Source organism: Archocentrus centrarchus, chromosome 7, assembly GCF_007364275.1.
Source record: "Archocentrus centrarchus isolate MPI-CPG fArcCen1 chromosome 7, fArcCen1, whole genome shotgun sequence".
NCBI lineage: Eukaryota > Metazoa > Chordata > Actinopteri > Cichliformes > Cichlidae > Archocentrus > Archocentrus centrarchus.
In genome coordinates, this window is record NC_044352.1 from 9,216,172 (window position 1) to 9,239,668 (window position 23,497).

The 23,497-nt window shown below is 38.6% G+C and overlaps 2 protein-coding genes across 3 annotated transcripts; one reads left to right on the forward strand and one right to left on the reverse strand.

Annotated features, from left to right (window-relative positions):
• Nucleotides 1–41: 41 nt before the first annotated feature.
• cd63 (CD63 molecule) lies at nt 42–9,835 on the reverse strand. 2 transcript variants are annotated; one of them, XM_030733675.1, is made up of 8 exons: nt 9,719–9,835; nt 8,906–8,991; nt 3,078–3,266; nt 2,844–2,918; nt 2,652–2,750; nt 2,306–2,449; nt 699–782; nt 42–478 (listed from the first exon to the last, which is right to left on the reverse strand). In XM_030733675.1, exons 2-8 carry the CDS (start codon nt 8,969–8,971, stop codon nt 413–415), a joined length of 723 nt encoding a protein of 240 aa, XP_030589535.1. In that variant the 5' UTR covers nt 8,972–8,991; nt 9,719–9,835; the 3' UTR covers nt 42–412. The 2 variants fall into 2 exon arrangements, with proteins under 2 accessions (XP_030589535.1, XP_030589536.1); XM_030733676.1 differs by lacking the exon at nt 9,719–9,835 and adding an exon at nt 9,348–9,479.
• Nucleotides 9,836–14,937: 5,102 nt separating this feature from the next.
• On the forward strand, nt 14,938–21,250 carry nemp1 (nuclear envelope integral membrane protein 1). Its single transcript, XM_030734005.1, has 9 exons — nt 14,938–15,060; nt 16,162–16,283; nt 16,399–16,615; nt 16,700–16,772; nt 16,867–16,960; nt 17,064–17,178; nt 17,731–17,956; nt 18,232–18,408; nt 20,657–21,250. The coding sequence occupies exons 1-9, from the start codon at nt 14,952–14,954 to the stop codon at nt 20,820–20,822; spliced, it is 1,299 nt and encodes a 432-aa protein (XP_030589865.1). The 5' UTR covers nt 14,938–14,951; the 3' UTR covers nt 20,823–21,250.
• Nucleotides 21,251–23,497: the final 2,247 nt, after the last annotated feature.

Consider the following 23,497-nt stretch of genomic DNA (forward strand, 5'->3'; position numbering starts at 1 on the left):
ACACACCGTCTCTCTTTTTACGATTAAACTTAAAACTCAGATGTAATTTAAAAGGTCTTTAATAAAAAAATGGAACTGGAACCCAGTATATAAACCCCAAAACAGTTCAAATTTTAGAACAGATCCAGCAACCGCAAAACAAATCCAAAGTCTCCAACAGAGAAAGCAAAGTTAACAGATGTTAGAACTCCTCATAACCAAGAACCTTCTCTGATGCTAACACAAGACTGTACATCAATCTCCTCCATTTCCACTCCTATGCATGTACAGCAGAGACATTATCCTATGAAAATATTATCTGAAGAAAAAATATATTCTGAGTATTATGTGGGAAGTATGATGAATGTATTAAAGTTTCCAAAAAAAGCTCCTTATAAGTGGCCCAAACTGCCAACTCCTACTCTGGTGTCGATCACATGACTTCATAGCCGCTCCGGATGCCTTTCATCAAAATGCAGGCGAACACAATACCCAGTAACTGAAAGGAAGAGAGAGGAAAGTGGCATCAATGTTTGAGGCAAAAAACATCTGCATTTATTTTTCTCATAAACAAAATACTTTAAAATTTATATCACTTTCCAATAGACTAAAAAGTCTGTAGAATCCAGAAGAAAGATGAACGACAAACTAACACATTATCATATTAACAAAACTAAATAAATGAACTGGTTTAGTTTTTGTTTAATGGTGTTACATACCTGTAGGACAGCAATAACAATAGCTGCTACTATCACCCATAGGATGTTGGTCTTCAGTGCTGCCTCCACAGCGGCAGTACAACCCTAAAGAGAAAAAACATTAAAGAGAGACTGGTTAAAGTCTGCATGCTTGTGTGTGTGTGTGTGTGTGTTTTTTTTTTAATTTGTTCCCATTTGTTCTACTTCTTTTCTCTGAGGTCATACAAACCACAAGTTGTGTGACAAATGTTAAAAGCAACATAAACCATTTTCTCATGCAAGTATTAAAATGGCAAGTAATTTCTTTATTTCAGGTAGAAAAATTTGCCTCAGAGGTTTAAGTGGGCGACACTCTGGTTGCCAGATGTGAGAAAACGCTAGGCTTCTTTGCTCTGTGACCTCAAACATGGTTCCTGATGAGTTCATTCATGCTACTTTCCCACCGCAGAGGAGCCGGTGCTCGTGTCAGTGCTGGTGCTGTTCCCAATGAACCAGCGAAACACTTAAGAATGGGCCGGCATTTCCACCGCGTTTCTGTGAACTGCTCCGTTACCTATGTGTGGGGGCGGGTCCTGGTCTGGACACGGAAGCTGAAGTGCACAAACGTGGGAGAACACACTCCCCTTTCTTGTGCTGCAAACATGTTTTAGGGTCCAAACCAAACTACTGCAGCAACTGTGTGCAGCACAGAGGTAAACACAGACAGTGATTAGAGCAAGATGACAAGTACGCACTTTGTGTCCTTTTATCTGTGATATGAACTGATACAAAGCAGCAAGTTCAGCCTTAGAGCCCAACTTAATTCGCAGCTGTGAAAATTCGCTTCGCTTTTCTCATGTAATACACATGTAATATGGTAGAAAACTTGATGGCAGAGTCACACCCTTCTGCCGCTTTCGTTGCGCGTTCTTGGTTGGAGACCAGCTAGTTTGCGGGGCCGGAGTTGAACCCGTTTTTCGGCCGAGCACCGAGTGCTTCCGCGGTGGAAAACCCACCTAACGGTTCAAATTAAGGCCCCGGCTCCGGAACCCTGTTGGTGGGAAAGAGGCTTCAGACGCTCATTTCAGGTCATACTGAATAAAAAGTGAAGTCCATTTTGTAAATTATGGTCATTACTGAAGTCACAAAGGAGGATTAACCAGCGCACACTCACTGTCTAACAAAATGTCAATCACAGGACATGAACAGAATACATGTGTTGATACTTCCAGTTTCATAGTCAAATCCACTCCTCACATCAACTTTCAAAACACCACGATGGGGAAATGCTCAGCTCGAGGCTTAGGAATGGAACTAACAACTGGGTGATATCACACTGGCCACGCCCCCTTTTTTTTTTACACTGTTTAATTTGGCGACTTTCGATGCAAATATCTGGTCGACTGTGTGCTTGGCACAAAGCAAGACTGTTACCCAGCTGGAGTCATGTTTCCAATATTTATTTTCCATCCAGCTCCAGTTTGGTAACAATTAACTACAGTATGTCCCTTTAACCTGCCACATTTTTGACCTTGTTAAGCAACATGCTGATAACTTTGATATTTCACTAAATAAACCAGGACTGAATTATTAAGGAAGGCAATTTCATGTTAAATGAATAAATAAGAAGGACATCAGCCACTATTTACCTTCTGGAACACTTTGGCAGAGTCATACATGGCACCTGATCCACAGCCTTTAGTGACATTCACGCAGCAAGAGTCGGGCACAGATTTTCCATCCGGTGCGATGCCTTTCCAGTCAGCAGAACTGTTCGCACCGCAGCATTTCATCTGGAAATGCAAACAAGTTAAAGGCAAAACATTTATCATGGAAGTGCCAGCTATAAACTTGACATGTACAGTAAAATTATATGGGGCACATGGTGCGAACAACAATAATGTCCTGTCATACAAGACCTCGCAACAGGATGCAGTGTGTTTTGAGAAGGTGTTGCCACACTAAGCAAACACAGAGCATTCACAGTGAACTTACGCTCTGCTGCAGTTTGTCCACAGCCTCTTTGAATTCTGATTTGCTTTTGTTGTAATTGTTCATCATGTCTGTGACGCTATCCTGGACGATGGTTGAGAGCTACACAAGAGACACAACATAGCAGCTCAAGTTAAAACCATACCTTCTGCAGGGACTTACATAGCATGTGAAACTAACGCATTTAACACCTACCTTGTTTCTGAAGACGTATCCAACGATTGCTGCTGCAATCTCAATGATGATGATCAGTGAGAGAAGGATGGCAAACTGGGGGAAGAGAACGAAAACATAATCAAATGAACTATCTGAACTAACTGTGAGCTTCATTAAAAATGGCTGGCACACAAAATATTCAGCATTTTTTAATGATAAAATTTCATGCAACAAAGTTAATAAAAACTTTTTATATGTTGCTGTGTGAATTACCGTGGTGACCATGCAGTAGTTTTCTTTAAAGGCTCCACAGCAGCCGAAGAAGCTGATGAAGAAAATCACCAGACCAACTCCGATGAGGATAATGGGCGCTCCCGAAGCCGAAGGATCATTGATCTTGTAGGTGTTGTGAAGTGACACCTGAACGACGATTCCTAACACAACCAGTGCTAGGCCACATATCTGCGGAGACAGGAAGAAGTTTGGTGAGTGAATTCATGGGGAAGATTTTTTGTTTTATAATTTGGTCAGAGGGGAAAAAAGTTTTGACTATTTGAGAATAGTACAGCAGCAAAGAAAGGCAACAATGACTCAGTTCTTATTAGCAACCAAATGCTAAAACAGCGCCTGACAGTGCCGAATACATGCGTTGATGCTTGTGTTTTTTTTGCACCCATGTATACAAGAGTCAATCTAAAAAGGTGTTAAACCTGTTTTCTTTCACCCATGTGTGCCTACTAGGCCTCATCTTCTCATGCAAAAAATGTCTTCATAAAACTTTATGACATTCAAAAGATTCTTTGACATTTCAGAATAGATTTAAGTTTTTATCTTAATATAGCAACAGCAAACTTTAAAGATGGAAAATAAAATCATAAATTGAGACAAATGATATGATTCATACATGATTAAATCAATTATTTTTTGTATTACTATATTCTTTCCTTTTATGTGAATATTTGTCTCAAACAACATGAGAAAGGTCTAATACTAAAAAAGAAGTTTCATCATTTTTCAGGCCCTGAAGGCAGATGTAAAATGTTCATTGTCTGGAACAGTTCATTCGATCCTTTACAAACAGGGACTGGGTGAACTGTGTGACCACAATCAGCTGGTCACACAGCTGTCATAGGGTAAGAGGCAGGGTACACCCTGTACAGGTTGCCAGCCTGTCGCAGGGCCAACACAGAGAGACAGACAACCATTCACACTAACATTCACACCTACAGGCAATTTAGAGTGACCAATTAACCTAACCCCAGTAAGTGCATGTCTTTGGACTGTGGGAGGAAACCGGAGTACCCGGAGGAAACCCACGCAGACACTGGGAGAACATGCAAACTGCACACAGAGAGGCCCGAGCCAAGGTGGGGGAAGCATGCTGGCGTGGTGGTTTGGCACCACTGCCTCACAGCTAGAATGACATCCAGAAGGTCTGGGTTGGATTCCACCTTGGCCCAGGCCTCTCTGTGTGGAGTTAAATTAAAGCAAAGAGAGGAAAAAAACAGTTTTATAAAATGTTAGTGTCATTTTCCTAAAACACAGTAACCTTCGAGTGTGAATCTCAATTTGTGAATATTTTTTATATAATATAGTTATTAATAACAATATTGTGTCTTTTATTGTTATTAACGAAGGAAATATCTAGTCAACAAAATGTCAGAAAACATAAGTAATAAGTAATTTGTATAGTGTATCTGACTGGGCTCATTAAACTTTAGAGCTGAAATATTTTAATCGGTGAAAGGAAAATTAAAATAGAAACTGCTCTGATACCTAATTACTCGTTTGAACTGTGTTTTGTGCAAAAACGCTAAATATTGTCTGGACTTACTACATCTTTTCTTTGTCACAGGAAAAGAAGAAATTTGAAGGCTGCCATTCATCATTCTTTAAATGATCACCTCAAATTGATTATCTAGAAACCCCATGACCCTGAGTTAGATTAGTGTAAAAAAAATATGATGGATGGATAAACGGCTAATCTAGAAAACAGGAAGTACAATAATGAAGTTAGTAATAGCAACTCTTCTCAAACATCTTGTTTTGAGTGACTAAAACTATAGAAGCGCTAAACATGTTTGCACTCTCATAGCAAACAAAAACAGCTATTATTGGGAAATTATTTCTTTAAAAAAAAAAAATCATTTACAGATCAACAAATCAGTTAAGTTCTGATAAATAATTGAAAGATGCATATATAACCATATAAAGCTGTATAATGTGTGAGTAGTACTAAGATTATCTATTAACCTGTTTATCATTCTTGATACACATGGAGCAGTGCAAAAGTAAACACACGGTGGCTGGAAATACCACTGGATACAGAGATAACTTCACCTTAGCTTTATTATACAAAAATTCAATTAAAGGAATTTGTAACTCTCTCTTTACTTGTATATAAAGATTTATTACAAATTAATGCGAGCAATAAAAATCAGCAGGGGGGGGGAATTAAATAGATAAATAAATAAATCCCTCCAAACAAAGAAAACGGACCTCCAAGAATAACTCCAGCTCAGAATTCTTCAGTGTTTTCACATTTTTAAACATTTAAGGAAATATTAACACATTCTTCAGTGTCAGTCACAAGTTTGCTATGTTATCCATGTTAAGCCCTGGCTACTTCTGCTGTAGACCCTTCTGTTTCAGCTCCACCAATGTAAATATTTGAGCCTGAGTCAAATAGACAGCTAATGGTTGACGCAGGAAATCATAAAGGAGTGAACAGAGCAGGCAAACAGAGCCCAGAGTCACACAGTTCCAGAGCAGAGAATACTCAAAGTTTCCTAAGTAGAAATCTGCAGGGAAATTCTGTAATGCTGACCATGACGCCTCTCTTGCTGCTGCCACCACAGAGCCAATCAACAGCCAGACAGGGAAACATACCAGACAATTGTGTTGTTGCACAACAGCTGGGGTTCACAACACATATCGTATATAGTTATCATAGAAAAGATTTAAGAGACTGTACTGAATAGATTTGATAGCTAGGTCCATAAAATGAATTTAAATGGCTTTCATTCAGCCACAGGCACTGATTCTGTCGCCACTCTGGACTGAACAACTAGAAAAACCTCCGCACACTAGCACCAAAACAGGGGCATGCGCTAGGCTGACATTCACAGTTCAGGGACAATAACGCTACAGTTTACTTATTTATAGTGTCTACAAGTATATAGCGAAAGTCCTTTTAGAAGGAAGTATCACAACTCAGCAGCCATAATGGGGAATGGGGAGAAAGTAATACATTTAAAAAGTGTACAGACTTGCCAATCAAATTCAGTTAGAAAAAAATAAATAAATAAATTAAAGTTTGGGCACATTGCCCTAAAATAAGGTTAAAACATCTTTCTTCCCTGAAGTTACGCCTCTGCGATGCATGCACAAGATGTCACAACAGTAATTTATCCTGACTCATTGCGGACAACACAGTCAGCATGATCGTTCCATGTACAGGAAGGGGAATGACTCGGTTATTTAAAAAAAAAAAAAAAAGTCATGCATTATTCTGATATGTTTGTTGATTTGATAGGAAAAAAAGTATATTATGCTTGAGTGAATTAAACTTCAGTCTAAAAAAAAAAATGCTTTGGCTCCGGCTAAAGTCTCTTTACAGGATGCAGAAAAATTCTTCTTTGGAGGAAAATTCCAGGTTTGGTTGAGGTTTTATTAGTAGTTTCAATAATCAGAATCTCTGCTCAACCCACTTATGGATAAAGTAAGTGAGGAAAAAGTCTGTAGTTTTTATGTAATCAATTTTTCCGTATTCCCCATATATTTTTATAGGAGCGTCAAACTAACCGCCCGGATCTGTTGCCGACATTGGCTGCAAGGCTTTCTCCTAGAAAGGCTTTTGTGTCTGAATCCTGAGTGTGTGAATATATTCACCATCTGTGGCAGCCCCACAAGGCAAAGAGATGTCAAAATACCTGATGGTGCAATCCTGCAGCTGAGGAAAGTGCTGCTCAATACTGAGAAAACCACAGAATGTCTGCAACACGGGGCCTCGTCAGTGAGTTAACATGGAAGTGTTTCTTTAGGTTTCTGTTATATTTTCCCCTTTAGTTTGACTAATTTTAGTGCACAGTGTGTAGAGCTCAATTTTTAGTTATTTATTAAGTAGTAAATTATCAGTAGTCAATGTTAATGGAAACGTCCAACGTCTCCTCCCAAAAAATACACATTATTTATTTATTGTTTTGACCTACTTTTGAACCTGAACTTGCCTTATGTGTCACCAGGTGGAGGAAGGAAATAAAATGGCACATTGGCTGTTAGATGCTGGTAGTTAAGCCATTAATAGAAAATCAACTTCAACAAGCACATTGTTAGAAGATCAAAAAGAATCGATGAAAACACAAAGAAGAAAAAACTTAATATGAGTTATGATATTTGAGTGGGTCACAGGTGATTTAAACACATGGAAATGGACCACACAGACAAGAGGCATTTATTTACATTTTACAACTACTCTAATAAACTATTAGTCATTTACACATTAATCATCAGTTTGTTTTTATTAGCCTCCACTTGCACCAATAAACATCTTACAATTACATTAGTGTGTTATAAATATGCATTAAACTATTATATACTGTTTATAAATACTGACTAGAAGACATTAAAGTGTCCCATAAATAAAGAAAAAAGTCTGAGATAATTTATTAACTAAAGGGTTTATAAAACATTACATTACCTGTGACCAACTATAGTTCTCTGAGCACTTGCCACATACTCATGAATAATAATAAAGTACGTGTATAAAATAGGTCTTGATAGGAGAAGGTGGTAAAATTGCCGACAAATTCTGTACAGAAATAAACAGAAAAAAGTACTTTAATTGTAGTGTGCTACAAACCAGTGCTTTGCAACTTTGTGTCCCCAAGACTGTCAAATTTGAAGGCATGCTGGTATTCATCTGCAATTTAGCCAAATAACGGGACAACTTTGACTGTATTGCCAAATTAAAGTGATTTTGAGCATGACACCCACAGGTTTGTTGCCTTGCCATAAGCTCCACTAGCAAATAAAATGTACTTGCGGCCTATGGTTTGGATCCCATGCTCGTTTACAGTAAAGTTTATCTCAGAACTGATGTTTGGTTTCCAAATCCCTCTTCAATTCATTTGCGCCATTAGTTAAACACTTCTCAACAAATGTTGCACTTGGCCGAAGGCTACTGACTTCCCCAAAACTGTATATTAATTTCTAAAGACAATTTATTTTTCTTTAGATGGGCTTGTTTGCTTTTTAAACACACAGGAAAGTGATTAATTGCACCGCCTTACAAATGTTATCCTCTTCACTATCAGTCAAGGCCTTTGACGTGGTCTAATATAGTTAATGTCTTTCACAACTTTGATGTGCAGTTAGAATAATATTGTTTGGTCAACACAGAATCCCATGGTGCACCTAGACTTTGCTTGAGGAACTTCTGCTATAAAACCATACATGTTTACTGGTAACAATTACCAAATAAGGTGATTAAAAGGAAAGTGTTGCCAAAACAGCTTTGTCATATTTACTTCCTCCTGTTCTATTTTAAATAACTGTTACGCCAAGCTCTCTGCACACACCAGATTATAAAACTTTATGTGGTGTATGAGCAAGGAGAAAAAAAAATCATCTGGAGGAGTCACACGGTCCTGCAACACTTTGAAAATCTAGTCATGAGATTTGCATTCCTGCCTCGCTCATATCCCCTCTTTTAAAGTCTCAAACACATAGTGAAGAACAATGCAAACAAAAACAATGAAACAAATGAGTCATGCAACAAAAGGGTTTAGGAAGATTAAGTAAAGGAAGTTGATCAGCTGATTTTACAGATAATTTCATATTGTATGTTGAACTTAAAGCCAAAGTTCCCCCTCAGAGTTAGCAGCACAGGAAGAAATATGACAAAACAAACCCTGAAATTAAAACATTTTAGAGCAGCCAAGAAGATAAGCTGAGAACACAAACTTGCGATAGCTAACAACAGCCTGACTTTCCTAACTACGACGAGTTTTTTTTAGGTGCTTTCCATGTCCACGCTGCTGCCTTTTTTTCTCTCCATAGCCCAATTTTAATTTAAAATAAAGAGGATTGCTGCTACTCACCCAGAAGATGAAGTTGAAAATGAAAAGTAGATACTTGACACATTTCATTCCTCCTTCTACACCCATGATGGATTAGGACCAGTTCCCTGCATTAATAAAAGAAAGCAAGTCATGCATAAAAAAAAGAAAAGAAAAGAAAAGAAAGCCAGTTTATTGCAGGTTTTAATGCGGACATATGATTACATCAGCTGTAATACGAGCAGCTTCACTGTGGAAGTGCTCTCACTTTCAGCAGGATACAGATTTCCACTGTTATTCCACCGTCACCGCCTTGTGACGAATATATTTAAAGTTAGATCAATGAGTCACACATTTTGCTGACTATTTAGCTGGCCTAATTTTAGAGTTACGGCTGAAAAGTTTCAACGGACCCTGAGAAGGGAAGGACTACACCTTAATTTCATAATATATAGACAAGTTAAAGTTTAAGAAACATGCAGACCTGGAAAACACATAATAACTGCAGTAAACCTGAGCAGAGCCTGAGGAACACAGAAACAGTCCAGCTCTTTCCCGGACCGTTAATCACCGCTTGCAACAATACGAGTTTTGTCCCGAGTTAAACTATTTACAACGACTGCCACGATCAAATTACTGTTGGCTGTTAGTCTGAGGTAATCTTAAATACAAACAAATTAGTCGGCGATTCAAGTTGAAAGAATGTCGATGAACCGCACATATCTACATTAGGCGACATTTTTCTTTTGTCTAAAAGAAAGAACGCACCTTTTGAGATAACTACCCAAAACACAACGGAGAGAAAACGGGGAAGAAAAAAAAAGTTTGCTCTTTCGGTGCTATTTAGATGCCTACCTTTTAGAAGAAGTCTTTAAAATCCTGCCAAAACAGACGAAGCGTTCAAACTGTAGACTAATAAATTCTGTTACGCTCCGCCGTTTATACTCCCTCCTCTTCCACACCACCTCCTCCTTTTCAAAGCTGCCTTCAGGGGCTCCTCGTTAAATATATACTTCTGCCCACCGCTTTGTTTATTATTGTTGGTTACCCCCAAGTGGTTTAGATTAGGATATGGAAAGATATCGGATTAACTAATGGTTAACTAAACTTAAAAGTAAGGAAATGCGTGTTTGTTGATTATTTCTTTGTTGTAACAATGGTTCTTGGCAATAAATCTTATACTGTTGGAAAGCCTGTTTATTTCCCCAATGTAAGGAAATGCATATGTGGGTTGAGCAGCAGAGTTGAGTATGAGGGTTGCTCCCAAAGAAAAATCTTCTCTGCCAGTGCCAGCTTATTCTCCTATTGACTGTTGTTTGGTGTTATTTATTTGATTGGATGATTGAAGTCTGAAGAAACATGGCATACTGACAATTTAATAGTTTATTCACTTAACAAACAGGGTCCTCAGTAGCATGTGGAATAACCTTACTAAACCACAACAGCCTGGCACCTCCTCCTCATGCTGGTCACCAGCTTGATCACACACTGCTGTTGGACTGCATCCCATTCTTCAACCAGCATTTGTCACAAGTCAGCCAGTGTGGTTGTCTTGGTCACTCTAGCACAAAAAGCACGCCCACGCTGACCCCACAAGTGGGAATATTGGAGTTAAATGGCAATGTTGAAATTGGCCTAAAATTCTGAAGGAGAGAGGAGTCAGTGCTGGGCTTTTTTTTTTTTTTTTTTTTTAATGGTGAATAGTAACTTGTTTAAAATATGAAGGTACAGGGCCAGAAGTTAAAGAATTATTCATTGCTTTGAGAACATATGGTCCAATGGTGCCAAGGACCTTTTTGAACAGTGAGGTTGGTAAAATGTCAGCTGGGTAGGAGGATGGTTTCATTTTATCAACCAAACTGATGAGAGTGTTTAGAGATATTGGTGCAAAGCTCTCTAAGACTGATGGCTGGAGAGAAAGGAGGAGTAATATTTGCTCTGATATGATGGATCTTGTTAAAAAAGAAGGAAAGAAAGTTTTCACACTCCACATTTGAGTAAACAGTTAGAGCAGGAGACACAAGTGTGAAAAAGTCTCTGATTGTGTCAAATGAAACTTTATGGTTCCCTTGGCTGTTATTGATTAAAAATGAAAAAATATGCCACATTTTTAACCATGTTGTTAAAAGAATGTAAGAGCTCTAGATGACAAAAATGAACCTGGAGCTTTGTGGATTTCCACAAACTTGTACTTTGTGACAACTACGTTTGAAACAGTGAATACTGTCATTCATCCAGGGTAAGGATTTAGTAGAGGGACCTTTCTGGGTTTAAAGTGAGCCACTTTGTCTAGAACAAATAAACAGTGATCGTCAAAAGAATCCACCATGAAACTGACATCACTGTTCATGAAAAATGCATCTTTAACATTGAAAACAGCAGAAAATGTATCTGCAAAAAGATGATTAAAAATATGAGAGGACCAGTAACAGGATTCAACTCTGTTAATAAATTAAAAAGAATACATGTGATCAGAAATAAAAATGTCCTGAGAATTAAGAGTCAATGTTAAGGCCCAGAATAAAAACAAGATGCAAAACATCCCCCTTATTTTGAGTGTAGCCTGACAGATGCTGAGTAAAATTAAAGGATTTCATCAGACCGATTAATTTTGCTGCAGGTTTAGCTGTAGCATCATCTGGAACCTAAAATCACCCACAATAAGAAGGTTCAACAATTTTAAAGTCAAAGTCAGGAAATCTGGGAACGCTTTGAAAAACAAGGAACATGGACCGAATGGACAGTATATTAAAATGCAGTAAAACGGCTCTGATCTTCCAACTTTAATAATCTGGAGCTCAAATGAAGAGAAGGTTTCTGTGCTCACTCCTTGGCACAAGAAGCTACTCTTAAAAGCTGCAGCAAGGCCTGCACCACGTCCTGAAGAACTGAAGAATCTTTAGGACACAGTTCACTGAGGGGGGTGCAATCCAATTCAGTCTGCCAAGTTTCAGTCAAGAAATCCAAGTGTTTGGACAGAATCACTATGACACGTATACCAGTAGGTCAGGGCAGCTGTTCAGTTTGTAACAAGAGCCTACAGCTCTGAGGCAGTTCACTTCCACTACTACTTTGAGCTGAATGCTTGCTTCAGCATGTTTTAAAGTGTTATCAGATGTGTGACATGTTCTCCATTTTGCTAATCACACTAAATACATTTCTATAACTGGTGGGAATGTCAGGTCTGCATGTGTTGCAAATAATGGAGGAAAAACAAATAGAAGTAGAAGGAAATCAGCAAAGATATATAGCAAATTATCCTGGAGCATTATCAATGTGGACTCAAATGACTAATTCACATTATTATCCAAAGAGTCATCTTCCTGGCAAGACTGATAATTAAGTAAATGATCATAGTGTTTCTCTAGTGCGTTTCCCATTGGCACTGCACAGCATGTGCAAGTATGCATTATTTTTGTTGTCAGTTACACAGAATGTTTGGTTATCCTTAACACTCTTAACTAATTAGTTACTAAAATTATAGTTGCTAAAAGTTCTTTGTGTTTTGGAGCCAAGCTTTTCGAGTGCGGACATTCTCACTTGTCATAGCAGGAAAGGCGTGGACATCACTAAAAAAAGAACCATGGCTTAAGCCAGTTAGTTGCGACACCCTTCACATGACAGTTTAGTTCCTGGTATAAGATCAATCATATGAGCATATTCATATGCAGCTTGCGACATTTAACTACGTCACTGTGTGCTGCTATGAACAACCTTACTTTATACTGTATGTCATAAAGCTCTCAATAATGATTAAGTACTCTCATCTGTTCACAAGAGGGTGCCACCGATTTCACATTATGACATTAGTATATATAATGAGAGTAAAGGAGATTATGTGTTGAGTTTTTCTTATGACAAAACCTTTACATTTATATCTCTAACACTTACACGTATCACTGTTTTTTTATTTTACGGAAGCAGCTTTCCCTAGTAGCCCTCATATCTTTCCACATGTTGACTTACTCCACCAATGTCAAACTTCACCCTGTTTGTGTAAGTATTAAAGTTTGATAAGAGATTTAATTCTTGGTTACACAACCAAAAAAAATTTCTTAAGCCATATTATTATTATTATTACCATTTTAAGAACTAACACAGAACAAATGCAGTCCTTATAATATCCATCCAGTTTCTTGTACTTATCCATTTCAGGGTTGCACAGGCAGCTGGAGCTTATTGGTTTTAATATTTTTAATATAGTGATGAGTTGAGAGCATTGTTTTGTGAGTATGTCTTTTGCTTGACCTCTTTCACAAACTTTGAGATTCTATTTTCTGTAGTCCAGTGAGTCCAGTGCAATAACATGAAACAGGAAAAACTAGAAAGTACATAAATATATAAAATAAAATAGAATGCATAAAAAATAAATAAATAAATATATACATATAAACATGATGTACAGTGGGTAAATATTGCACTTTACAGGATCCAGCCATGGATCCATTCTCTTCCGCTTATCTGGGGCCGGGTCGCGGGGGCAGCAGCCTAAGCAGAGAAGCCCAGGCTTCCCTCTCCCCAGCCACCTCCACCAGCTCATCCGGGGGGACCCCAAGGCGTTCCCAGGTCAGCCGAGAGATATAATCTCTCCAGCGTGTCCTGGGTCTACCCCGGGGCCTCCTCCCGGTGGGACACCTCACCCAAGAGGCGCCCAGGAGGCATCCTAAATCGACAGCTTCGCTTTTACACTCAGCTCCCTCTTCACCAAGATAGACTGGTGCAGCATCCGCATCACTGCAGACGCAGCCCCGATCCGTCTGTCGATTTCCCGTTCACGTCTCCTGTCACTCGTGAACAAGACCCTGAGATACTTGAACTCCTCCAAGAACTCGTCCCTGAGCCGGAGAGGGCACTCCACCCTTTTCTGGCTGAGGACCATGGCCTCAGACTTAGAGGTGCTGATTCTCATGCCAGCTACTTCACACTCGGCCACAAACCGTTCCACTGCGAGCTGGAGGCCACTACCTGATGAGGCCAACAGGACTGCATCATCCGCAAAGAGCAGAGATGAGATTCTGAGGCCACCAAGGAAGAAGCCTTCCACCACCTGGCTACGCCTAGATAGATATTGCACTGCTCATGAGTAGAGAATATTGTTCAGTATGAATAATAAAATATTCCACAGGATATGGATATTGCACAATTAGACTGAGTGAGTGTGTGAATTCGGAGTGGTTATTGGTTTGGTGAAGAAACTGTTCTCGAGTCTGTTTGTTTTCATATTCACATTGTGTACAGATGTGGAATAAAACCCCATTATCAAGCTATTTATTGGAAAAAAAATAATAACAAAAAAGTGAAATTGTCATCAAATGTCATTGCTGATGAATTCTTAAATCATGGTGTATATTTACTACTATATTTCTTATTTTTTTATATTTATTCGTCTTACAGCTAAATCATATAGTCTATTTCTGACACCACAGTGGCACGGTGGTTAGGACTGTTGCCTCACAGCAAGAAGGTCCTAGGTTTGAATCCACCTTTGCTGGGGCCTTTCTGTGTGGTGTTTGCACATTCTCCCCGTGTCTGCGTGGGTTTTCTCTGGGTACTCAAGTTTTCCTCCCACAGTCCAAAGACACGCACTTAGTGTTTTTAGGTTAATTGGTGATTCTAAATTGCCCATAGGCTTGAGTGTGAGTGTATGGTTGTCTGTCTCTCTGTGTTAGCCCTGTGACAGGCTGATGACCTGTACAGGGTGTACCCTGCCTCTCGCCCTATGACAGCTGGGATAGGTTCCAGCGCCCCCGCGACCCTGAACAGGATGAGCGGAAGTGAATGGATGGATGGATATAAAACTATGTCAGAAGTGTCATGAGGATGACTACAAAGTTTAAGGAGGAATATATTGTTTATGTAATTATTCCAAACAGCATTACCACGAAAGACTACAATAGAACTCGAATCTTACACTTGTTTTCACAGCCAGAGGAGTGAAAGCACATTTTTCCAAAAGGTGAATGGATCACATTAAAAAACGATACCCAGTAGAGCGCTGTGATTGGTTGATCAGCCTGTAACTCAACCGAGTTCTCCGGAGACGGAAGGGGCGGGACAAGACGTTAGAGGAGGGATCCACAGAATTATCATGGCGGGATGCATGAAAATGATAAACGGTTTTATCTCAACAAATGCTAGATTAATGGTTCTTTTGGTGCTTCTTATTTGTTTACCTCAAATCTCACAGCAGGATACAGGTAAGAAGCAGTCCTACGAAGCAGAAACGGACACGTCGAGTTATATGGTGGCTATTTTAAACTGGTCTTGATCAGGCTAATTATTGTTAGCTTGTGTTTAGTCTTTGAGACAGTAGGAAGACTGTTTTATGCTGACACTTTGTCTGTAAAATCTTCACATTTCGGTTATTGCTGGCTCCCAGTCCATGTTTTGTATTAGACATAGATTATATTAAATATGATCACTTATGTCGCTCTTTCAAATTTGCTGTGTTTAAATCTGTATAGCCGCGTGAAATCAGGTGCTGATTAGAAACCTGTTTTACAGCTGTAGCAGCTTCCCCGAAAAGACAAAATAAGGAAACAGCCAGGGAAGTAATCCTTGAACATTGGTCCTTAATACAATCAACTTGCATGCCTAGTTTATGATTGAAAGTAGCTGCAACTTACGATTAATTCTGAAACTGAAATATTTCTATACACATATACATCCCTGCCACCTACCAAACAACACTAATAATTATAAAACAAAGTCTTACTCACGCGTGACTAATTCAATACTTATTTGAAAATAAAACGACAACTATATTGTGTACCCATCCAACGCAGATTATTTTTAAAGAACATGTTTTCCCTTCAGGTCTCACATTATATTTTACTTTGCTGTACATGTTGCTAATTCATTAGTGCATCTAGCAGTTTAGATTTTTTTTATGAGTGTTGTCTTTGCGCAATAATGGTCTAGTTTTGTCCAGTAACTCAAACACTTAAAATTTTGTTCCGATGGGTTTCCTTTATTGTGATGAACACAGAGACAATCACACTAACAATAGCCTGCTGCTGTAAATGGACATGAGGGCAAGAAACATTACGACTCATTGTAGAGTAGTGTTATTGGAAAGAAAATTGGTACATTTTTTTATTTTTTTAATTTAAAGGGAGCGTTTTATTCCTGGACTCTACTGAAGTAGCTATGCATGATTTAGATTTGTGACCAGTTTTTGAAGATTCCCATCTTAATTTGGGACCACATGCGGGTGCAGCACTTTGGCAAATTAGAGAAATGAGGCATGAAAGTTGCAGTCTTACTATTTACTACATGTATCTGCACATCAAACCCAGGTAACAAATTTTTAGTACTTGATCTGCGGGATGGTGAGGAGCTTGTCATGTCAGGACCCAACCGGTTCTGTTACAGAAACACCATATTGCCAACCTGGAGGCAAACCTGGACAAGAATTCAGGTAAAAAAATGTGCCAACTCTAACTTGGTTATACTTGATCATAAAATAACAAAATCATGTTTTGTTTTGTTTTTCCTTTTTTGATCCTTTTTGATCCAATATCAATTTCTGATAGGTCAAAGTGTGGAGTTCAAATGTGTTTAAGATGGAAACCGTGGAAGGCGAGGAGGAGCTGCAGGAGCTCGATCGCTTCAGTTTTTGGGGCTGGTTTCAGAGCCTGCTACGAGAGAAGCACAATGAGACTGTGATTAACATCAGCCTGTTCAGCAAGAAGTCGTGCTTCAAGGTCGATCCTACTGGGGATACTAAATACACTGTCAAACCCATTCGCAGTAAGTGGGGTGGGGAATTAAACTCATTTGCTGATCATTGGTAGTTAATATATGGCACTCTGAGTGTTCTTTATTTCCTTGCAGAGTTTGATATTTATCTATTCTTGGTATTCCTCGCTGGAGCATTGCTGTTTTTCTTTGCAGGCTCACTCAGCAGGTATTTTTTTCTTATGGACTAAAGTTTCATTTTTAGATATGATAGAATTATAATAGTAATTATATATTTTTCATCCCCTGTATGCTGTATGAAGGAGTCAAGCTTTCTTCTACTCTGCCGGTATGAGTACAGGCATGATTGCCTCTCTCATCATCCTCTTTTTCATTCTGGCACGCTTATTACCAAAGGTACCATATTTAATTTTTATCCAATATCCATGATTTTTAGAGAGGAAATACATTTGATCTAATGCTTGATATTGATATCATTTGTATTTGTTCCTTCACACAGAAAAGCCCCTTTTATGTTTTAATTGTTGGCGGCTGGTCATTCTCTGTGTATGCCATCCAGCTTGTGTTCAGGAACCTCAGCATAATTCTCCGAGAGCACTGGCATGTGGCAATAGGTAAAGACTCTTCATAGGTTTTACAAAAGTGTTGCATTCACGCTTTATTAATTATAGCCATTTTTACACATACTCCCTCATTTTCAGAAGCTCAAAAGTAATTGGACAAACATAAATATATATATATTTTTTTAATACTGAAAATCCTTTGCAGTCAATAACTGCCTGAAGTCTAGAAAGCATGGACATCACCAAATGTTGTTTCCTCCCTGAACAGCATGCTTTACTGGCTTGAGATCAAGTGAGACTGACTTGGCCATTGAATAATATCCAATTTCTTTTTGAGAAACTCTTGGGTTGCGTTTGCAGTGTGCTTTGTGTCATTATCCATTTGCACCATGAAGCACAGTCCAGTCAGTTTTGCAGCATTTGGTTGAGCAGAGGGAATAGCCTTGCACACTTCAGAATTCATCCTGCTACTTCTATCGACAGTCACATCATCAATAAACACTAGTTCCACTGGCAGGCTTTTGGTACATAACTCTGCTCTGGTTTGTTCTTCTTTAATGGTGTGTAAATAAATGTATAATTGTTTTTGTTTGTTTTTGGCAGGCTATGTAGCAGTGGTGGGATTCATCAGTTTTGCTGTGTGTTACCGTTACGGCCCTCTGGTTGATGAGAAGAGCATTAACATCCTGTCATGGACACTGCAGCTCTTTGGTCTGCTCCTGGTTTATTTAGGAATTCAGATTCAGCAAGTTGCCATCGCTATAATTGTGGCAGCTTTGTTTGCCAAAAATCTGGAGTACCCAGTCTATCTGGTGGTTGCTCTGTGGAGGTATGTATTTTTCAAATGCTGACACAAGGTGGCGTAAGAGTACAGTGCACTGTGGATCAGCTTATACAGTGTTCCTCCAGCAGTATAATGTGGCTTCTGTGGTTGTAACAGTTAGTTTCACAGATTTATTTAAGAAGAGCCCTTTTCCAATGCATGTTCTAACTACTGAAGCTTAAAGTAGCAATATCTTGCTTGTTATAGAATAAATACCAATAATCATATTAAGTTTGTATAGTATGGATTTATTTAAACCATGTATGTGCTCTGTCTTGCAGAAAAATCAGGCAGTATATCCACTGGAAGCCACAGCCACGTCGCCTGCTGACTGAGGAGGAGTATCAGAAGGAAGGCGAGGAAGAGACTCGGCATGCTCTGGAGGAACTGCGGAAATACTGTAACAGCCCAGAGTTCAGCCCGTGGAGGGCTGTGTCCAGGCTTCAGTCCCCAAAAAGGTGGGTTTTATACTCATACACAAATAATTTCTTTTAAACTCACAATTGAAACTTAATTTCACTGTCATCTTTGTCATCATCTGTCAAAATAAATAGAGGGCCATTGTATAAATGTTTCTACTGAAAGTATTTAAATGGTTTCAGTGAATCAAAGTAGATTTTATGTGGTTTTCTAACATGATCAATAGAAAAGATGAGATGAGAGATTCTGCACAGTACTGATCACCAGTAGCTGAGTACTTTAGATACAGTGTAGGTGTGTTTACGATACAGGCACTCCTTAATTACACACAAATTACCTTCATTTAACTACAAACCCAATCGTGAAAAAGTCAGTATGCTGTGCAACATGCAAATAAAAACAGAATGCAGTGATTTTCAAATCTCATTTTATCTGATTGTGGTCACAGTAGAGCACAGAAAACTTCAAAATGTTTGAACTGAGAGATTTTACTATTTCATGAAAAATATTAGCTAATTTTGAATTTGATGGCAGCAATATGTATATAATAAAAAATAAAAAGTTGGGATGAGGGCAACAAAAGGCTGTAAAAGTGAGTGGTACTAAACAGAAACAGCTGGAGGGAAATTGTGCAGCTGTTTAGGTTAACTGGCAGCAGGTCAGTAGCATTTATGGGTATAAAAAGAGAGTCATACAGAGTTGGAGTTTCTCAGAAGTAAAGCTGGGCAGAGGTTCACCAATCTGCAAAGAACTTTGTCTACAAATTGTGGAACAATTTCAGAGTAATGTCAGCATAAAATTGTGAAGACTTTGAATATCTCATCTACAAAAGATTCAGAGAGTCTGGAGAAAATGGGACAAAGCTAAAAATCAATATTAGAGGCCTGAGGCGATACTGCATCAAAAATAGGCAGGATTTCTATTGCTCAGTGAAAAAAAAAATACACAAATCTACTTTTATTACCTCTGCCAAGGGTTGTTTCTGGGAGTGTGTGTGTGTGTGTATCCATGTCATCATTCTGTCTGTAAACACGGTAGCTTGAAATGTTTTGAGTGAATTCTGATAAAACTTTGCAGGAGTGTATAGTAGGGATCACGTTAACCATCCATTAAAACTTGGCTTCAAGGTCTTCAAGGCCAACTTAATGATTTATTGGTTGAAAATTGACAAAAAGCTTTCTAACTTAGAAACTATGATTCTTACAAGTGTGGTCTGTATTGTCAACAAATAGAAAGTACCACATAAAGATTTAAAATATATCACACTTAACCTCTGACCTCTCCTTCAAGGTTAATAGATTGCTCTGAAGGTCAAACTAATAATAATGCCATATAGAGCTATTTAAAACCATCTTACTGTCATTGTATATTATATAATAAGCTCAAGTTATTCATGTACAATTATTTACAAATCAATACCTATTATCCATTACCTGCTCCTACATAATGTTTGTGTACTCAAAGTACTGTCATGCTACCCTTACTGATTTTTACTGCACTATAAACTTCTTAGAGTACGTTTAAAAAGGACAAAGTCAACAAAATCAATATATACAAAATGTACTATTCAGTACAGTACTATTCCTTTTAAAAGTAAATACTGCTCAGAGATGGAGCTGCCTTGGAGGAGGTTTGTGCTCTGAGTACTTCTTGGTCTCTCTTGCTTTTTGTATATCCTGCATATTACTTTCTTAACTAGCAAAAGTACTAACTCAAGTATTGTGAAAAACTAAAACAATTAAATAAAAAAAATGTACATTTATCATGTTTTATATTATATTGCAGTATAATCCAGTAAGCAGCAGTGCCATGGACATTATTTTTGTGTGATTTCTCATCATCTATATTGATTTTTTTTTTTTTTAAATCAAATTACTACTAATTTATTATACACGCAGCACGGTGTGAATATCTTAGATGGATCCCACATATCAGTAATCAGGAAGTTTGTTGAGTAGTGCTGCTAAGCTAAAGGAGCAATCTATAAATGAGAAACATTAATTATAATTCATGTGATGAACTGTTCGGGAGCCGAGGAGGGCAAAAATTAAATCTGACTTGTGAGTAAACACCAACACCTTGCTACCGATGAAGCTGTTTGTATTGAAAATTTAAAATATATCTATCAAAAATACAGAATATCTCTTAGATACCATGTTGAAACCATGTTTCACAACCATTTCATGGCTTTCACTGCATTGTGCCCAAAGGTTGTCCTTCGGTTGGAAATAGTGCCCCCTGTTGTGATTATTAATTTTTTTTATATATCTACCATCTATTACACAGGTTTGCTGATTTTGTTGAAGGCTCCCCTCACTTAATGCCTAATGAGGTGTCCATCCACGCCCAGGAATACGGCTTTGGAGGATCTTTTTTTGAGGACGAATTGTTTGACACGGACGATGAGGATGATGTTGATGATGATACAAACTCTGTGACCAGACCAAAGTGAGACGGCGCAGTGTTGGAGACATAAACACTTATTACTGCCTTTCAGAAAGGTGATGGGAGGACCAGCTCTGCATGGCTGCCCAGACTGACTTTTAAATGGCTTCTCTGGAGGCGGGTTAGCACAATCCCTGAATTCCAGGGTAACAAGAGTCATTTTGTGTCACCACAGACAAAACTGTGAGGTCACTTTAGCTGTTGTTAAAAATGCAAAAGCAATGTACTGTCGAAGAATGTGCACTAAAATCAGACCTCTTCTTTTCAGGGAATTATGGTTTTTGTTGAGAGGTTAAAAGACTAAAAGCTGAGACCTGCAGGTTTCTTTGTGCTGAGTCGTGGCCCAGACAAGTTTTTAATTTTCTATATATATTGTGTTTGCAGCCTTTTGGCTCTATTTGGACTTTCTGCAGTGGTCTGCAATGGGATTATACTTGTAGATCACTAATACCAGTTACTTTAGGTTTCTGCTTGAGAAGGGGAAGGCCTTTCATGTTTTAACTTCACTCATTTCATTCGTTTTAACGGAGTGCTATCAGTAGAAGTGTCCCTATGTATTTTGAATAAAGAAATATATGTTTGGGCTCTAAAAGCCATGTGTTGTTACTGAGATGGTTTGAAGCTTTGCAAATGTCAGCATGATTTTATTATGTCTTTGATGCAATAAAAAAAAAGAAGTTTTGCCTTCTTTAATGCCAGTTCACAACAATAGTCATTTCAAAGAGCTTTATAGTACAAGCTAAAGACCCTGCAATACTGGGATTCAATGAACCACTATGAGCAGCAGCTGGCATCAGGGAGGAAGAGGTCAAGGGGCAGCAATCTGTTGGCTGGGAAAAGTAGTACTCAATACTTGTTTGTTGTATAAAGGAGCAAATTTAATGTCACAATACAGCAGTTCTGCATTCCTTAATACATAAAAGTCAATCATCTATGATGTGTGGGTAAAGCCTCTGTCAAACAGGCCTATAGCCCAGTCAGTGAAAGGGAAAAATGTGTATTCCCCAATGCCAGCCATCTGTGAATAAAAGTTTGAATTTTAGTCATCTATCACAAGGAGTTAACAGGGGTCACCGACCAACCTCTAAGCCTGTGTGGCTGGCTGAACTAAAGAAGAAATATGGTCTCAAAAATGCAGGCATTATGTATGTATGTACTGTTGTATGATATAAGTGTGAGGATTATCATTGTGGATTCATTATGATTCAGTTCACTGTATTAACTCTGGTTTGCCTTCCCCTGCAGTTTACCTTCACCCCAAGCCTGTTCACTTCTGTTCAATAGGTTACCTTTCCACCAGCTCCATGCCAGTGCTGGTACAGAACCAGTTCTGCATTGATGCCTTTTGGGAATCAACCCATTTTGACAGGTTTGATTTTGGCTGCAGCAGTTTTGTGGTGGTGATTTGGTGCCAGGTTTTTGACTGCAAAGTGTGTGGATCCGGTGCTAGATTGAGCACTGGTGAAAATGTCATGAAAAATGACTTGGGTGAGTTAAATTAGCGTGGGAATCTTTTTTTTTTTTTTTTTTTTGCTTGTTTTAATGAAATTCATCTCTTCCACCAACTTGTGTCTTGGTGCCTTTTGAGAACAAACCTGCATTTCAACAGGTTAAAAAACTGATTAATGATCAGATAATTCTGACAGGAAGAAAGACACGGCAGTGAGTTGCATCTGAAAATAATTGCTATTTCTTTCAGTAGCTCCTCCCATAGTTGCTGTCAACTTGGTGAAGTGTTCCTGTCAACTTTTTGGCACTGGTAGAAGAAAGTTTGTTCACAACCTGCCACAGCAGATAGCTCTGCATGTTTGATTTGGCAGATTTTTTTTTTTTATTTGCATCTCCTTCTGAGATCAAACCAGGGATCTTTTAGTTGTTAGGTAAATGTGTATAAACCACTACACTATGGAGAAGATAGCACTTCTTTTTCTTTTCTTTTTGTCTTTGTGTGGAAATGCACAGAACATTGTTCTAGATTTGTCATTGGCACCATGTTGGGTAAGTGTGCATCAGGATCATGGGGTAGTGACTGGTAAATCAAACTGGTATTGCAATTTGTTTAGAGTCCCTGCATATTTTAATAAAATGCTGACATTTCATCAGCAGCTTATAGCAACAGGAATATACTATGATAAATTGCTGAAACTATATTTTGACTTGTGGTAAATGAAGTGGTAAAAATGGCCATCACAAATTTCCACAGTCCCAAGTTAAATTCTTAAATATGGCCAAAAAAATAGGGTGGCACTGTTGCCTCAGAGCAAAAAAGTCCTGGGTTCGAATCCATCATCTGGCCAGGACCCTTTCTCTGTGGACTTGGTGTGGGTTTTGTCCAGGTACTCCGGCTTCCTCCCACAGTCCAAAGATGTGCATTTAGTGGGGTTGGGTTAATTGGTGATTATAAATTGGCCGTGAGTGTGAATAGCTGTCTGTGTTAGCCCTGCCACAGACTGGTGACCTGTCCAGTGTGTACCCGGCCTCTTGCCCTATGACAGCTAGGATAGGTTACTCATCCAAGTGACTTCTTCAGTCTCAGCTGACAATGTGTCGTGACTTTATGTCCTGTTGTCTCATATATCAATTAGTCTTATCTGCACTATTTATGCACTAATGTCTCAAGAGAAGATGAGCATTTGGGAAATCCACAGACAGCAAAGGGCTGATTTTAATCAAATGGCACTT

What these genes read in the sequence shown, in the direction of transcription:
- cd63 (XM_030733675.1), bottom strand. Translation starts at nt 8,971, where the DNA reads ATGGGTGTAGAAGGAGGAATGAAATGTGTCAAGTATCTACTTTTCATT. An exon ending in ACTACTGCATGGTCACCACG is followed by an intron (nt 2,919 to 3,077) that starts GTAATTCACACA and finishes CTCTTCCCCCAG; the next exon opens with TTTGCCATCCTTCTCTCACT. An exon ending in TGGACAAACTGCAGCAGAGC is followed by an intron (nt 2,450 to 2,651) that starts GTAAGTTCACTG and finishes TTGCATTTCCAG; the next exon opens with ATGAAATGCTGCGGTGCGAA.
- nemp1 (XM_030734005.1), top strand. Translation starts at nt 14,952, where the DNA reads ATGGCGGGATGCATGAAAATGATAAACGGTTTTATCTCAACAAATGCT. An exon ending in CACTGTCAAACCCATTCGCA is followed by an intron (nt 16,616 to 16,699) that starts GTAAGTGGGGTG and finishes ATTTCCTTGCAG; the next exon opens with AGTTTGATATTTATCTATTC. An exon ending in TGGCACGCTTATTACCAAAG is followed by an intron (nt 16,961 to 17,063) that starts GTACCATATTTA and finishes TCCTTCACACAG; the next exon opens with AAAAGCCCCTTTTATGTTTT.